The 17,139-nt window shown below is 44.0% G+C and overlaps 1 protein-coding gene across 2 annotated transcripts in view; it reads right to left on the bottom strand.

Annotated features, from left to right (window-relative positions):
- The window catches only part of COL4A6 (collagen type IV alpha 6 chain), an 823,409-nt gene that overhangs the window by 184,794 nt on the left and 621,476 nt on the right, over window positions 1–17,139 (bottom strand). For both annotated transcript variants that reach the window (XM_069211616.1, XM_069211626.1), the window contains 2 exons: window positions 15,761–15,824; window positions 6,454–6,528 (listed from right to left, as the gene is read on the bottom strand). In XM_069211616.1, the coding sequence (XP_069067717.1) occupies window positions 6,454–6,528; window positions 15,761–15,824 (139 nt within the window). The remainder of the gene's footprint in view (window positions 1–6,453; window positions 6,529–15,760; window positions 15,825–17,139) is intronic.

The following is a 17,139-nucleotide window of genomic DNA, read 5'->3' as shown; positions in this document are numbered from 1 at the left end:
CTCAGCAAACTGTTGTAAGACTTTCTTACAGTTAGATTGCTGTTGGCCAGAGAGGGTGTCTGAATAGATCACTCCATCTACTGAGCCATCTTTAGGGTCTGTGGAGAGGAGATCAGGGAGAGGTTCACATGGATCACCCTTTTTGGGGTCCTGCTACTGCCTAGGTCTACCAGGTAGGTGACCTGACTCTTTCTTTCTAGTACTGGGTAAGGGCCACTCCATCTGTCCTGAGGTGCCCTGGGAGCCACAGGCTCCAGAACCCAGACTTTCTGCCCTGGCTGAAACTCAACCATAGCAGCCTTTTGGTCATACCACATCTTCTGGAGATGTTGGCTGGCCTCAAGGTTTTTGCTTGCCTTTTCCATGTACTCTGCCATCCTGGAACGTAGGCCTAGTACATAGTCCACTATGGGGGTTATTCTAACTTTGGAGGAGGTGGTAATCCGTCCCAAAAGTGACGGAAAAGTGACGGATTTACCACCAGCCGTATTACGACTCCATTATATCCTATGGAACTCGTAATACGGCTGGTGGTATATCCGTCACTTTACCGTCACTTTTGGGACGGATTAACACTCCTCCAAAGTTAGAATAACCCCCTATATCTTGTTTAGGCTCGTGAAGAGGTCTCTCCCAGCCTTCTTTTACAAGAGCTAGTGGTCCCCTGACAGGATGGCCAAACAGAAGTTCAAAGGGGGAAAACCCTACTCCCTTCTGAGGCACATCTCTGTAGGTGAAAAGCAGACATGGCAAGAGGACATCCCATCTCCTTTTGAGCTTTTCAGGGAGCCCCATGATCATGCCTTTCAATGTCTTGTTAAATCTTTCTACAAGACCATTGGTTTGTGGATGGTATGGTGTGGTGAATTTGTAAGTCACCCCACACTCATTCCACATATGCTTCAGGTATGCTGACATGAAGTTGGTACCCCTGTCAGACAACACCTCCTTAGGAAATCCCACTCTGGTAAAGATACCAATGAGTGCTTTAGCTACTGCAGGGGCAGTAGTGGACCTAAGGGGAATTGCTTCGGGGTATCTAGTAGCATCATCCACTACTACTAGTATGTATTGGTTCAGTGAGGCTGTGGGAGGTTCCAGTGGACCCACTATGTCCACACCCACTCTTTCAAAGGGGACCCCCACCACTGGAAGTGGAATGAGGGGGGCCTTTGGGTGTCCACCTGTCTTACCACTGGCTTGAAAGGTGGCACAGGAATCACAAAACTCCTTTACTTTCTGGGACATGTTGGGCCAATAGAAATGGTTGACTAATCTCTCCCAAGTCTTGGTTTGTCCCAAATGCCCAGCAAGCGGAATATCATGAGCTAAGGTCAGAATGAACTCCCTAAACTCCTGAGGCACTACCACTCTCCTAGTGGCACCAGGTTTGGGATCTCTTGCCTCAGTGTAGAGGAGTCCATCTTCCCAATAGACTCTATGTGTTCCATTGATTTTTCCTTTGGCCTCTTCAGCAGCTTGCTGCCTAAGGCCTTCAAGAGAGGGACATGTTTCTTGCCCCTTACACAACTGTTATCTTGTGGGCCCCCCTGGGCCTAGGAGCTCAACCTGATAAGGCTCCAACTCCATGGGCTCAGTTCCCTCAGAGGGCAGAACTTCTTCCTGGGAAGAGAGGTTCTCTTTCTGTTGTTGTGTTGAAGCTGGTTCCCCAGTCTTCTTTCCTTTTCTCTTGGAGGGTTGGGCCATTTTTCCAGGCTCCAACACCACTTTTTCACCCTGAGCCTTGCACTGTGCCCTTGTCTTGACACACACCAGTTCAGGGATACCCAGCATAGCTGCATGGGTTTTGAGTTCTACCTCAGCCCATGCTGAGGACTCCAGGTCATTTCCAAGTAAACAGTCTACAGGGATATTTGAGGAGACCACCACCTGTTTCAGGCCATTGACCCCTCCCCATTCTAAAGTTACCATAGCCATGGGATGTACTTTAGTCTGATTGTCAGCGTTGGTGACTGGATAAGTTTGTCCAGCCAGGTATTGACCAGGGGAAACCAGTTTCTCTGTCACCATGGTGACACTGGCACCTGTATCCCTCAGGCCTTCTGTAGGAAGTTGGCTCTGTATGCACTATTTCAAAGTAAGGAATAGTATGCACAGAGTCCAAGGGTTCCCCTTAGAGGTAAGATAGTGGCAAAAAGAGATAATACTAATGCTCTATTTTGTGGTAGTGTGCTCGAGCAGTAGGCTTATCAAAGGAGTAGTGTTAAGCATTTGTTGTACATACACACAGGCAATAAATGAGGAACACACACTCAGAGACAAATCCAGCCAATAGGTTTTGTTATAGAAAAATATCTTTTCTTAGTTTATTTTAAGAACCACAGGTTCAAATTCTACATGTAATATCTCATTTGAAAGGTATTGCAGGTAAGTACTTTAGGAACTTTGAATAATCACAGTAGCATAAATACATTTTACATAAAACACAATAAGCTGTTTTAAAAGTGGACACAGTGCAATTTTCACAGTTCCTGGAGGAGGTAAAGTAATGTTAGTTTTTGCAGGTAAGTAAACCACCTACAGGGTTAAGATTGGGGTCCAAGGTGGCCCACCGTTGGGGGTTCAGAGCAACCCCAAAGTCACCACACCAGCAGCTCAGGGCCGGTCAGGTGCAGAGGTCAAAGAGGTGCCCAAAACACATAGGCTTCAATGGAGAGAAGGGGGTGCCCCGGTTCCAGTCTGCCAGCAGGTAAATACCCGCGTCTTCGGAGGGCAGACCAGGGGGGTTTTGTAGGGCACCGGGGGGGACACAAGTCCACACAGAAAGTACACCCTCAGCAGCGCGGGGGCGGCCGGGTGCAGTGTGCAAACAAGCGTCGGGTTTCCAATGGGAGTCAATGGGAGACCAAGGGGTCTCTTCAGCGGTGCAGGCAGGCAAGGGGGGGGCTCCTCGGGGTAGCCACCACCTGGGCACGAGAGAGGGTCCTCCTGGGGGTCACTCCTGCACTGAAGTTCCGATCCTTTAGGTGCTGGGGGCTGCGGGTGCAGGGTCTTTTCCAGCCGTCGGGATTTTAGAGTCAGGCAGTCGCGGTCAGGGGGAGCCTCAGGATTCCCTCTGCAGGCGTCGCTGTGGGGGCTCAGGGGGGACAACTTTGGTTACTCACAGTCTTGGAGTCGCTGGAGGGTCCTCCCTGAGGTGTTGGTTCTCCACCAGTCGAGTCGGGGTCGCCGGGTGCAGTGTTGCAATTCTTGCGGGGATTTGCAGGGGTCTTTAAATCTGCTCCTCTGTAACAAAGTTGCAGTCTTTTTGGAGCAGGGCCGCTGTCCTCGGGAGTTTCTTGTCTTTCTTGAAGCAGGGCAGTCCTCTGAGGATTCAGAGGTCGCTGGTCCTGGGGAAAGCGTCGCTGGAGCAGGTTTCTTTAGAAGGCAGGAGACAGGCCGGCAGGTCTGGGGCCAAAGCAGTTGGTGTCTTCTTTTCTTCTTCTGCAGGGGTCTTTCAGCTCAGCAGTCCTCTTCTTCTTGTAGTTGCAGGAATCTGGTTTCCTAGGTTCTGGGGAGCCCTTAAATACTAAATTTAAGGGCGTGTTTAGGTCTGGGGGGTTAGTAGCCAATGGCTACTAGCCCTGAGGGTGGGTACACCCTCTTTGTGCCTCCTCCCAAGGGGTGGGGGGTCACATTCCTATCCATATTGGGGGAATCCTCCTTCTACAAGATGGAGGATTTCAAAAAGTCAGAGTCACCTCAGCTCAGGACACCTTAGGGGCTGTCCTGACTGGCCAGTGACTCCTCCTTGTTTTTCTCATTATCTCTCCTGGACTTGCCGCCAAAAGTGGGGGCTGTGTCCAGGGGGCGGGCATCTCCACTAGCTGGAGTGCCCTGGGGCATTGTAACACGAAGCTTGAGCCTTTGAAGCTCACTGCTAGGTGTTACAGTTCCTGCAGGGGGGAGGTGTGAAGCACCTCCACCCAGAGCAGGCTTTGTTTCTGTCCTCAGAGGGCACAAAGGCTCTCACCGCATGAGGTCAGAAACTCGTCTCTCAGCAGCAGGCTGGCACAGACCTGTCAGTCCTGCACTGAACAATTGGGTAAAATACAGGGGGCATCTCTAAGATGCTCTCTGTGTGCAGTTTTTTAATAAATCCAACACTGGCATCAGTGTGGGTTTATTATTCTGAGAAGTTTGATACTAAACTTCCCAGTATTCAGTGTAGCCATTATGGAGCTGTGGAGTTCGTTTTTGACAGACTCCCAGACCATATACTCTTATGGCTACCCTGCACTTACAATGTCTAAGGTTTTGCTTAGACACTGTAGGGGCATAGTGCTCATGCACTGGTGCCCTCACCTATGGTATAGTGCACCCTGCCTTAGGGCTGTAAGGCCTACTAGAGGGGTGACTTATCTATACTGCATAGGCAGTGTGAGGTTGGCATGGCACCCTGAGGGGAGTGCCATGTCGACTTACTCGTTTTGTTCTCATCAGCACACACAAGCTGGCAAGCAGTGTGTCTGTGCTGAGTGAGGGGTCCCCAGGGTGGCATAAGATATGCTGCAGCCCTTAGAGACCTTCCCTGGCATCAGGGCCCTTGGTACCAGGGGTACCAGTTACAAGGGACTTACCTGGATGCCAGGGTGTGCCAATTGTGGAATCAAAAGTACATTTTAGGTGAAAGAACACTGATGCTGGGGCCTGGTTAGCAGGGTCCCAGCACACTTCTCAGTCAAGTCAGCATCAGTATCAGGCAAAAAGTGGGGGGTAACTGCAACAGGGAGCCATTTCTTTACACCTTCTATACTAATCCCATTAATCAAGAGTTGTTGCCTGTATTTTTGCATATTAGGGGGCCAGGCAGCCAGTGTGGCTAAGTCCACCCCACCCTCAGAGACTAATGTAGCTTCAGTGTGAACCCTGATTTGCTCTGGGCACACTGTTGATCCCACCTGGAGACTGGCTATTCCATTGCTAACTGGAGTAGAGTTTGAAGTGGAACTTTTCTTGGGACAGGCCTTGTCTCCAGTTTGGTGTCCTTGCTGATTACAGCTACGACACCAGGCCTTCTTGGGATCAAAGTATTTACCCTTGTACCCAAAACTGGATTGTGAAGAGGCTTTGGACCCTCCCTCCTGAGCAGGTTTTTGTGGCCCTGTAGAAGACTCTTTACTTTTTCCCTTGGATGTCTCAACACTCTTCCCCTGGGGAGTCTTTGTGACCCCTTTCTTTTGGTCACCCCCTGTGGAAGTCTTGGTCACCCTAGTCTTGACCCAATGGTCCACCTTCTTTCCCAATTCTTGGGGAGAAATTGGTCCTAGGTCTACCAGATGCTGATGCAGTTTATCATTGAAACAATTACTTAACAGGTGTTCTTTCACAAATAAATTGTACAGCCCATCATAATCATTTACACCATGAATCCAACCATCCAGTGTTTTGACTGAGAAGTCAACAAAATCAACCCAAGTCTGGCTCGAGGATTTTTGAGCCCCCCTGAACCTAATCCTGTACTCCTCAGTTGAGAATCCAAAGCCCTCAATCAGGGTAGCCTTCATGAGGTCATAGGATTCTGCATCTTTTCCAGAGAGTGTGACGAGTCTATCCCTACACTTTCCAGTGAACATTTCCTAAAGGAGAGCACCCCAGTGAGATTTGTGTACTTTTCTGGTTGCACAAGCCCTCTCAAAAGCTGTGAACCATTTGGTGATGTTCAAATCATAACTTGGCATCAGGAAAGGCAAAAGTCAGGGGGTAACCATGCCAAGGAGGCATTTCCTTACAGCACCTGAATTGGCTCTGCGAACGATCTTAGGACCTACCTCTTGACCAAGATCTTGAGCATTGCAGCATCGTGCTTTTAGTAGCGAGGAGCTTAAGGAACCGTTCCTCAAGGCCTTGGGGTGCATGGCGTGGCATTGTGGTTGTGCTCCAAGCACCGCGGGCACACCAAATGGGGGTCTGCCACCAACCTTTGTCGAAGACAGGTGCAACTCAGTTTAAAACCAGTATTCCTAGCAGTCATCCTGATGCACCATGAGAGAAGGTCTTTAAAAAAATCCCAATAAAAAGTCGAAAAAGGGTCAGTCTATAAAGACTGGGAGTAGCTCTTCCTGGCTATGGGCTGACTGGCACAGAAAGAAAAGAACTGATGTCAGCATGCTGGGGTGGTGCCTATTTAGGCCTGCGCATGTCACTTCTGGCTCAGACGATGCTGACGACACCGTGCAGAGCTGAATTACGCTACCTACCGGTGCAGTGGGGTACTGCTCGCGAAAAATTTCTGGACCCAGCCTAGTGCTTTTTCTAAGGTAAGGAATCTGCAGCTGGAAATCTCTATCAAACCAAGACTGATAAAACTATACCAACATGTTAAATCATCATTTTAGATTTTTCTTGTGTACAGATGCTCACAACAGTTACATAGCAGTAACCCATGTTAAATCAATTTCAAACATTTATACATTAAAAGCAATAGAGTTTCAAACAACACTGTTAATGTACCTGGAAATCCAGACACTCCACGCTCTCCTTTTGCCCCTCGAGGCCCTGGACTTCCTGTAGAGTCTCCTCGGTCACCTGCAGAAATTTAAATTAATATTTCAGTTTAGACTTTCAAATGTACTATTACCACAAGATCTTGAACTACACTCCTTATGGCCTAAATGAAAACATAGCCTATTCTTTTTTATACATTCAACTCATTTTTTATAAAGATTTTATAACAGAGAGAAATAATAGCCATTGTGAAAGTATACAAATTACATGTTGATACAATGGGGAGACATTATTTCAAAGTGGTTCATTAAATTGGTTATGACATGTAAGGTGGGTAAGATGCTGAGTGAAGGTAACCTGACATAGTTACCCCCACTTTTTTGCCTGGTGTCAGTTTGTTTAGACTGTAGTGCACTAGGATCCTGCTAACCCATGGGAGCCCATGCAAACTGTGTCTGCAGGCCTGCCAATGCAGCCTGCATGAAATGGTGCACACATCCTTTCACCACCCATATAAGTCTTACCTTATATCCTGGTCACTGCACTTGGACACTATAAGTACCCCACTGGTAGGACCTTCAGCCCAAGGGCAGGGTGCATGTCCTCAAGTGTGAGAGTACCCCTGTATAAGCAGGGTACACCTACAAGCCCCAGAATCTATTCCCTCAGCTTTGTAAGTGCGGGGAAGCCATCTTAAGGTATGTAGTGGGACACTGGTCAACACGAGTGGTCCAACTACATAACGGCTTCAATGAACCGAGGCATGTTTGGTATCAACTAATATGAATTGGGAAGTTTTCACAGAGTATAATGGTGCTGCCTGCCCTTGATTCAATAAATTACTAGCCCAGACGGTGCACTGAACAGGGTGAACTCCTCCAAAATGCCCTGTAATCAGCAACACATTTCCTGATAAATTACCTTTAATTATTTTCAGGCACTCATCCAGCTAATGTCTCACCAATAGTATACTTTGCAATATATATTCAATATTTATTTTTAACATTCGTTAATTCCTAACACATCATCTGAAATGCAGATTACAACATTTTGATGAAGGCGTCCGGCCCCATAATTTCATAGGTAACTTCAATCGTATTATAGTTCTTGTAGTAGTTCTTTACAGTCCATACAAATAACTTTATAATATTCACAGCAATCCTTATAGCTTTTTGAAAAGTCCTCTAGATTTCCATCCAGGTTCAAATCATGTGAGTTTCAGTATCAAATATTCAAAACATTTGGCCTAATATCAGCTCACTCAGCCGTTTTAGATATCCACATAACATCCGCTTTAGTATCCTCCTCTCAAGATTTTATGTGTGGTAATAAAGTTTCCATTCTCTTGATTCTCTTGACTCTATTACATGCAACATCAATAATATTCTTGTTGTATCCTCTTTGAGCAAAGCGTAATGTCATATCCTGTAAACATACATCAAGGTCTGCATCCCTACTACAATTTTGTATTGCCCTCACCAATTCCCCGAACGGAATTGCTTGTATCTGGTGCTGTGGGTGTGCACTAGAGGCATGTAATATCGCATTACATGAAGTGGTCTTCCTAAATAGTCTGCTATGAATCTGGTCTTCACTAATAAATAATTCCATATTGAGAAATTCTATCTTCTGTTTGCAATACTGATAAGTGAATTTTATATTCACATGGTTATTATTTAGATATTCACAGAAGCCAATGAGTTGTTCTGTATTGCCTGTCCATATCATAAAGCAATCATCAATGAACGTCCCCAATAAAGTATGTAATCTTGCCATACTCCGGCTCCAGGTCCCCAGACCCACCTCTCCTCAAACCATCCCATAAAGAGATTGGCATAAGAAGGGGAGAATCTGGCTCCCATCGCCACCCCTTGTTTTTGTCTATACCACTGGTTATTGAAAAAGAATACATTGTGATTCAAGATTAACTCCACCATATTCAGAATCATTTCAGTGTGTTTGAGCAAACTTACTGATCTGCGATTTAGCATATACCTCAATGCTTCAAGACCTACTCGATGTTTAATACTCGTTTATAGTGCCACCACATCCAAAGTTACTAGCATCATGCCTTCTTCCCATTGTATGTCCCCCAACAATCCTAATATGTGTGTAGTATCTCTAATGTTAGATGGTAAGTTGACTACCAATGGATGTAAAAATATATCAACAAATTCTGAGATTCTCTCTGTAGGTCCCCCAATTCCTGAAATAATTGGTCTCCCAGGGGGAAAAAGGTGATTCTTGTGAATTTTCGGTAGAGTAAAAAGCATGGATATCTAGGTCGATCTACCTTCAAATAAATATTCTCTTCTTCATCCAACAAGCCCTGCTGATGCCAATTTCCTAGTAGGTTATTAATTAAACTAACAAGACTATGTATTGGGTTGGAGGGGAGAGTTTCATAGCAATCTTCATTCTGTAACTGACTGTAAATTTCCTTATCATACTCTTTTGTTCATAACAACTATATTGCCCCCTTTGTCTGCTTGTCTGATTATTATGTCCTCATCCTCTTGTAGCAATTTTAACACCTGCCTCTCTTCACTAGTAAGATTAGTCCTCCTTTTTATATTTCTTGTTTTGAACATGTGTTGTCTGTAGTCCCTACTGACTAATTTGTAAAACACTTCAATATTGCTATCATTGCCCATTCTTGGTGTCCAATTAGATTTCTTCATCAAACCACTCGTTTCATGTAAGTCTGAAAATATATTTAGATCATTTAACAATTTTGGAATGATAGTAGGTATCTCTTCATAGTCCGTGATGGACATTATAGTTGCTGTATCATGAATATCTTGTATAGTCAATTCACTATATTTCATCTCCTTATTTAGAGAATTAGAGTTTTGTCCCGGTTGTTTATTGATTTTGAAAAAGCTCCTCAGTTTTAAACGTCTCACATATTTAAAAAAAATCTATTTGATGCTTACAGAATTCCCCCTTGCTAGTAGGGCAAAAACCTAATCCTTTGATAAGTAGAGAGATCATATGTGAGACGTTTAAAACTGAAGAGATTTTTAGAAATCAACAAACAACTGGGACAAAACTCTAATTCTCTAAATAAGGAGCTGAAATATAGTGAATTGACAATACAAGATATTCATGGTACAGCAACTATAATTTCCATCACGGACTATGAGGAGATACCAACTCTCATTCAAAAATTGTTAAACTATATAAATATATTTTAAGACTTACATGAAACGAGTGGTTTGAAGAAGAAATCTAATTGGACACCAAGACTGGGCAATGATAACAATATTGAAGTGTTTTACAAATTAGTCAGTAGGGACTACAGACAACACATGTTCAAAACATGAAATAGAAAAAGGAGGGCTAATCTTACTAGTAAAGAGTGGCAGGCGTTAAAATTGCTACAAGAGGATGAGGACATAATCAGACAAGCCGACAAAGGGGGCAATTTAGTTGTTATGAACAAAAGAGATAATGATAAGGAAATTTACAGCCAGTTACAGAATGAAGATTGCTATGAAACTTTCCCATCCAACCCGATACATAGTCTTGTTAGTTTAATTAATAACCTACTAGGAATTTGGCATCAGCAGGGGTTGTTGGATGAAGAAGAGTATATTTATTTGAAGGTAGATCGACCTAGATATCCATGCTTTTATACTCTACCGAAAATTCACAAGAATCACCCTTTTCCCCCTGGGAGACCAATTATTTCAGGAATTGGGGGACCTATGGAGAGAATCTCAGAATTTGTAGATATATTTTTACAACCATTGGTAGTCAACTTACCATCTTACGCTAGAGATACTAAACACATATTAGAATTGTTGGGGGACATACAATGGGAGGAAGGCATGATGCTAGTAACTTTGGATGTGGCGGCACTATATACGAGTATTAAACATCGAGTAGGTCTTGAAGCATTGGGGTATATGCTAAATCGCAGATCAGTAAGTTTGCTTAAACACACTGAAATGATTCTAAATATGGTGGAGTTAATCTTGAATCACAATATATTCCTTTTCAATAACCAGTGGTATAGACAAAAACAAGGGGTGGCGATGGGAGCCAGATTCTCCCCTTCTTATGCCAATCTCTTTATGGGATGGTTTGAGGAGAGGTGGGTCGGGGGACCTAGAGCCAAAGATTGGCAAGATTACATACTTTATTGGGGATGTTTCATTGATGATTACTTTATGATATGGAAAGGCAATACAGAACAACTCATTGGCTTCTGTGAATATCTAAATATAAAATTCACTTATCAATATAGCAAACAGAAGACAGAATTTCTTGATGTGGAATTATTTATTAGTGAAGACCAGATTCATAGCAGACTATTTAGGAAGCCCACTTCATGTAATGCAATATTACATGCCTCTAGTGCACACCCACAGCACCAGATACAAGCAATTCCGTTCAGGGAATTGGTGAGGGCAAGACGAAATTGTAGTAAGGATTCAGACTTTGATGTATGTTTACAGGATATGACATTAAGCTTTGCTCAAAGAGGATACAACAAGAATATTATTGGTGTTGCATGTAATAGAGTCAAGAGAATCAATAGAATGGAAACTTTATTACCACGCATAAAATCTCAAGAGGAGGATACTAAGGCTGATGTTATGTGGATATTTAAAACGGCTGAGTAAACTGATATTAGGCCAAATGTTTTGAGTATTTGATACGGAACTCACATGATTTGAACCTTAATGGAAATCTTGAGGACTTGTCAAAAAGCTACAAGGATTGCTGTGAATACTACAAAGTTATTTGTATGGACTGTAAAGAACTACTACAAGAACTAAAATATGATTGAAATTACCTATGATATTATAGGGCCGGACGCCTACATCAAAATGTTGTAATCTGCATTTCAGTTGATGTGTTAGGAATTAACAAATGTTGAAAATAAATATTGAATATATATTGCAAAGTATACTATTTGTGAGACATTAGCTGGACGAGTGCCTGAAAATAATTAAATGTTTGGTATCAAACATGCTGGAAACATGCACATGCACCGATTCCAGTGCTAGCTGCATTGTGCTCTGGGGGTGCCTTAGAGGATTCCTCAGTACTGTCTGTGCAGCCTTATGGGCTTGGCTGCCAGCCCACTCTGCTGCCGACCCCAGACACTGTTCTGCCCGCCTGCTGGTGAGCCTGGCTCAAGCAGAGAAAGGCAGAACAAAGGAGTTCCTGCAAGGGAGAGGTGGGACCACCTCCCCCTGTATATTAGGTGTCTAAAGGCTGGGGTGCGGATGCCTCTAAGCGCAACTAGACTGCTTTGAGGGGGGGGGGCACATTTGGTGCCCTCCTTGCATAATCTGGTTTGCACCAGTTCAGGAACCCCCGGTTCCCGCTCTGGCACGAAATCACATAAAGGACAGGGAAGTGAGCACCCCCCTGTCCAGCTCCTGTCCTAGGGAGGTGCACAAAGCTGTGCCAGGTGGTCGGTTGATTGTGCCATCTTGGAAACAAGGTAGGCAGAGACCCCTGGGAGCATCTGACTGGTTTGTTCGGGTAGATGATGTACTTGACCCCCTCTGATAGGTGGGTGACTTCAGAGAGTGACCAACTCTCTTTTAGGGTTACTTAAGGGCTCCCCTGAGGGTGGGTCCTAAGATTTGTCGAGCAAGACTCTACAAGGAACTCTCTGCAAGACATCTTCTGCTCCTGGCCTCTCGAACCGCTGCTGATCTGCTTAAGAACCGTAACACGTCTGCTCCTGGTGTGAAGGCTCCCATTGCAACATTGTTTCTCCGGATCCTGCAAGAATTCTGCAACATCCAAGGCTGTGCATCCTCCAGGGTCACAAGGACTCTTCCATCCAAGAAGCAAGAAGGAATCTCCCTCGGAGTGAAGGAGTCACTCCCCTGCATCCGCAGGCACCTCAAGACAACAACGGATGGCTGGTGGATCCTGCTGTCCCATAGACAACGTGAAGGCTCTGCTCACAGGTGATGGTTCTGTGATCATCTCCGGGTCCAACTTGTCTACTGACCAACTTGGGAGATAGTGGACCCTTGCTCAGCCACTGGAACAGAGCCCCTGGGCACTGTGACTGTTGCTCCTGCTGAAGCTTGTTGGTTCTTCCTCCAAGAAGATATTCGAGGTCCTAGAAGCTCTAGCCTCCAGCACTCTGCAACTTCAGATTTAGCTTTCACTCTGCAGCTCCTGCAATGTGGGACTCCTGTTTTGTTGTGATGCTGATGCCTCCTTACGACTCCCTTGCCTGCTGCAAGTGGGTCACTCCTGGGAGCACCTCCATCTCTGGCTGGCTTTCCTTCCGGCTGAACGCCTGCCCAGACTACCCACCAAGGGTCGAGTCACTAGGACCTTGCTGATCATCCAAAATCTGCAAACTTCCTTGCAACAGTGATTTGCACTTGCCAAGGCTTGTTGGTGGTCCTGCTGGCCACTGACCCTCCTGTAATCCGGCCACCGACGTAGGACAACTCCATGGGTGACTCCAAGGATCTCCTGCATCCCACTGGACTCTGCAGCTGGACCCCTCCTTCCACCCTCCTGCAGGCATTTCACCTCCAAGAGGGTGGGCATTGCCTACTTGCACTGTCTGGACATCTCTGAGTGGTCTGGACACTTTACTCTTTTTTTCAGTTCCTTCTCATCCAGACTCCACCATCTGGTTCCAACGAACTGGTCCACGAGTCGCAACAGCAGCTGGACAACCGAGGCTTACATTAACTCCAATTAGGGTTTCCGACACTACCTCACTCACATGCAACTGGGCTCTGTGGTGTAGGTATTCCAGTCTTCTGGGTATCCACGGATGGGGACACTCTCCAACCTTCTTTGTGCCAACTGGTTTTCTCAGGGTCCACTGGAAAGGGTCCTGAATCGATAAAAATCCAACCACGACGGTCCTGTCTTAGCGTATGGGACACCTGGGTCGATAACATTTCTGCACCCGGGTGTCTGTGAGATTTCTACTACTTACCTCTGGTGATTTCCTACTACCCCAGCCCCTAGGAGCCTAACACACCTACCTGGGTTGGGCACCTCCGTTTTATACCACTTTCTTAGAATATGGTTAGCCCCCCGCCCCAATAGGGATCCATGTATTGTTATGCTTTTACTGACTGTTACTAAGTGTACATTTTTGTGTGTTGACATCTCCAGATGGATAATAATTAGCTATAGTGTTGTAATAAAGAACCCTTTATCACTGCAACACCTAGGTTAGCTCCTTCTTGTGAGTGGTTACTGACTGACTATTGTGGTATTGTAAGTGCTTTACACCCCTTCTAGATAAACTTTAGCTGATCACCACAGCTACCCCTAAACGGTTTTTGCTATCAGGACACCTACAAACTATCACTACGCGTTGCCTGGACTCAGCATAGGGTGCCACACCATAGGTGTACAACATAAACTGAGCACGCCTCCTACACACTGTGTGGGTAACTTAGCCTAATTGTGTCAGGAACTGTCCCTAGTAATACAAACTGACTTCATTTGGACCACCCACAATATTGTGGCTCTCTTTCAGTAATAATTCCCTTAAGATCGCCTGCCACCATCATCTGCCCAATAATATCATGTGCTCCCCTTCCCAGCAGCCACTTAGATACTGCTTTGGTATCACTGATTGCCTTGTTATTCACGAGGAAATTATTTTATTTTGGAAACTAAAATAACAAATGCTGCAGTACATTCTTATTATGGGAGCTACCAGAATGAAAAAAACAAATGTACTTTGTGGAAACAATTAAAGAAAAAGCTTCTGTGTTCCATATGTGTACAATAAATCATTCATTAGACCTTACACAACACTTTCATATTGTTCCATTTCAGGTGTGAGTACTTGAAGCATTGGATTATGGTACTTGTAGCACTGTCTCTAATGGGAAATGTTAAATAAGAACCAGGTTTTTTAAAAAAAGATACATCTGGCAAGAGAGAGGTTGAGATGTCTGCTTCAGAAGCCTGCAACTTATTGTTGTTATTTAAGTACTTAATTCACCAAATCTTTTTATGTAACACAGAGACAATCTGCTTTGATGCCTTTACTTTGGTTAAAAAAAAAAACTATACGAAACACTTGTAAATATTTCAGTAAAGCTGGTCACTTTCGTTTTTCAATGCTGGTGTTTTATTGGTATACATTTCTCAATTATTTTTAAATTATATGTATTGGCATATTTCTTTTAACTTTGGCCTGAAACTCTGGGTTTTCATCCAGATTCTTTAATAGAAACATTGTGAAATCACCAGCATTTAATGTCCTGGCGGGTCTGTTTTTCCCCTTATCAGTAAATACTTTAAACAGTTAACCACTTTAAAATGTATTCTACAGCAGTCCTAATGTCTCCTGACTGATAACTTGAGCAAACAAAAACAGAAAGGGTATGTGAAAATGAATAGATTATTTTATATAAAGTTCTACTTAAGAATCAGGTGTATGCCTTTACAGAATCTTAAAATGTGGAGAGCAGGCTGGCATGTGTTACCGAGAATGGTGGGAGCCCTACCTCAACTCCAGTAAGTTCTGTGCTTCCTCTGTCAAGGACGTTCTCGTAGGGCCGCACCCACTCCTGTAAGGTGTGTGGCACGTTTGGAATGAAAAAAATAAGGGCCGTATGTACGAACACATTTTCCCATAGACACAGAATAGGTAAAACCCTTTGCTACATCTAGCCCTAAATTATTTGATTTCTTTTCAGCCCTGGGGCCAGTGCAGTGTTAGATCAAAGCAGGCTGCACACTGTAGCTGCTTTAGAGAGACGCACACTGCAGACAAGCTGAGTGGGCCCTCTTTCATGTAGAGAAGACTGGAGGTCTCCTCGCGCTGGCTGAAGGGGTGTCCGTTGGGCCTCTGAAGTGAGCCCGGTCCATAATGCTTTATTCTGTAAGTGGATGTCTTATACCAGTCTTAGATAACGAGTTACACCTGAATATTAAGGTCTGATTCAAAAAGAATTTTCTGTGATTCATTTCCAAGACTGGGAAAGGCGTACGCACTGCGTACTATCGGAAACTTTAATCTTTGCTACGCCTTCAGAATCATGAGAAAGTTGCACTTAAACTTGGAGTAAGACACACTGAATCATAGAATATGATTTGTAAATCAGGTCCCTTTGCTGTTGGAAAAATATATAGTTTGTTGCCAAATTATTTTACCCTTTCAAACTACTCCAATGTTTTTTATTGTCCCTTCTAGTGGGAGGGAGCGTTGTGTCTTAAAATCTTGCAGTCACACATATTTGTCATCCGAATAAAGTAAAACACATTAGCAAAACATATACATTTTTCCCCAAATAAAAATAAAACCATCACTAAATGTAGCAAATAAACAATATTAATTTCCTACCCTTCACTCCGGGATAACCTTCAGTTCCTGGAAAACCTGGAATTCCAAGAAAACCGGGATCACCCTATGAAGCAGAATGATTTTGATTATCACAATGTTTTCTAAAAGATACTAAAACTTGTGTTCCACAGCAATTCTTCTATATACATGAATAATTATATTTAGAAAACAACATTATAAGACGATTCACAAATAGAATATGCACTGAATTATAGCTAACAGTTTTTGCCATTTAAAATCTAATAAATTATATGCGTTTTTGAAGGACTGTTAATGTTAAAGTGCTGCAAAACACAAGGAACATTTAAATACATTTTTTGGATGTGGACTAAGAAAGCTGAATTCTGAATATATTATGCATCTAATTGTATAGGTCTGCAACATCTGAGTAAATTTTTGGCAGACTCTCTCCCTGCCTGATCTCCACTCCAGATCAAAGTTCAGTCATGACATATAAGCCACTCAGTGCATCTGCATTCCTTTTTATTGCCGTAACCATTTTATTTCCCCATTAAACATTCCTGATTTTTTAAATTAAGTAGCTCGTACCTAAATTGTATGTGACTAGGTATGTAATAGGCCCACCACAAATCCTGGAACTAAATCTAGGGCTCCACACTAGGAAGAGCACCTGTTCTGATCAGCCTCTCATTCAACACTAGTCCAACACTTTCCCCACTGTAGATACTCACTTGTGATATGGCTAACAAACCATAGTAGTAAATAGGTTCTGTACATTTTGTCCCTCAGGATTTTTCGCATTTGACTACCCAGTTTCTGGACTTTTACTGTGAGTCTCACTCATGGTAATTGGACTGAGCGCGCTAACCATCAGTGTCTGCCTTTTAAGATAAGGTTGCTTCCTGTTCAGCTTTAGTATGAGGCTCTAGGCTGGTTACATGTAAGCACATATATATGTAGGCTGCGCATTGAGCCTACTGTCTTGCACAGTCTGGTATATAAGCACAGGTATCCTCGCACAGTAGGGGGACACTTCAAGTATTGGTGCTGACCTGGGAAAGGCTTATTTGAGTAGACATTCATAGTGTAGGTCCGTAGTGCTAACTGCAGGTCTTTGGTGCTTACACTGTATTGCACATTATAGGCAAAATCTGCACTAAGGTGCAGTTTTGCACTTAGGCCTTCAGGATTCAGGTATCAATCAAGGGTAAACTTGCATTCTGAATGCAGATCCGGAGTGCCAGACATCATACCTACATTCCTTATGGCACTTTTTAAGAACAGTCATATTTTCCTGGTTCAGCTCATTATTCTGATCCAGGTCTTTTTCCCCTCACTACTGGGCCAACCTAATTACTTTACTCTATAGCAGGCGGATCAAAGGCCTACCCACATGATAAAGCCATAATCTGTGCTTG

This window comes from Pleurodeles waltl, chromosome 2_1 (genome assembly GCF_031143425.1).
Source record: "Pleurodeles waltl isolate 20211129_DDA chromosome 2_1, aPleWal1.hap1.20221129, whole genome shotgun sequence".
NCBI classification, from domain to species: domain Eukaryota; kingdom Metazoa; phylum Chordata; class Amphibia; order Caudata; family Salamandridae; genus Pleurodeles; species Pleurodeles waltl.
This window is presented reverse-complemented; position numbering and strand designations above follow the sequence as displayed.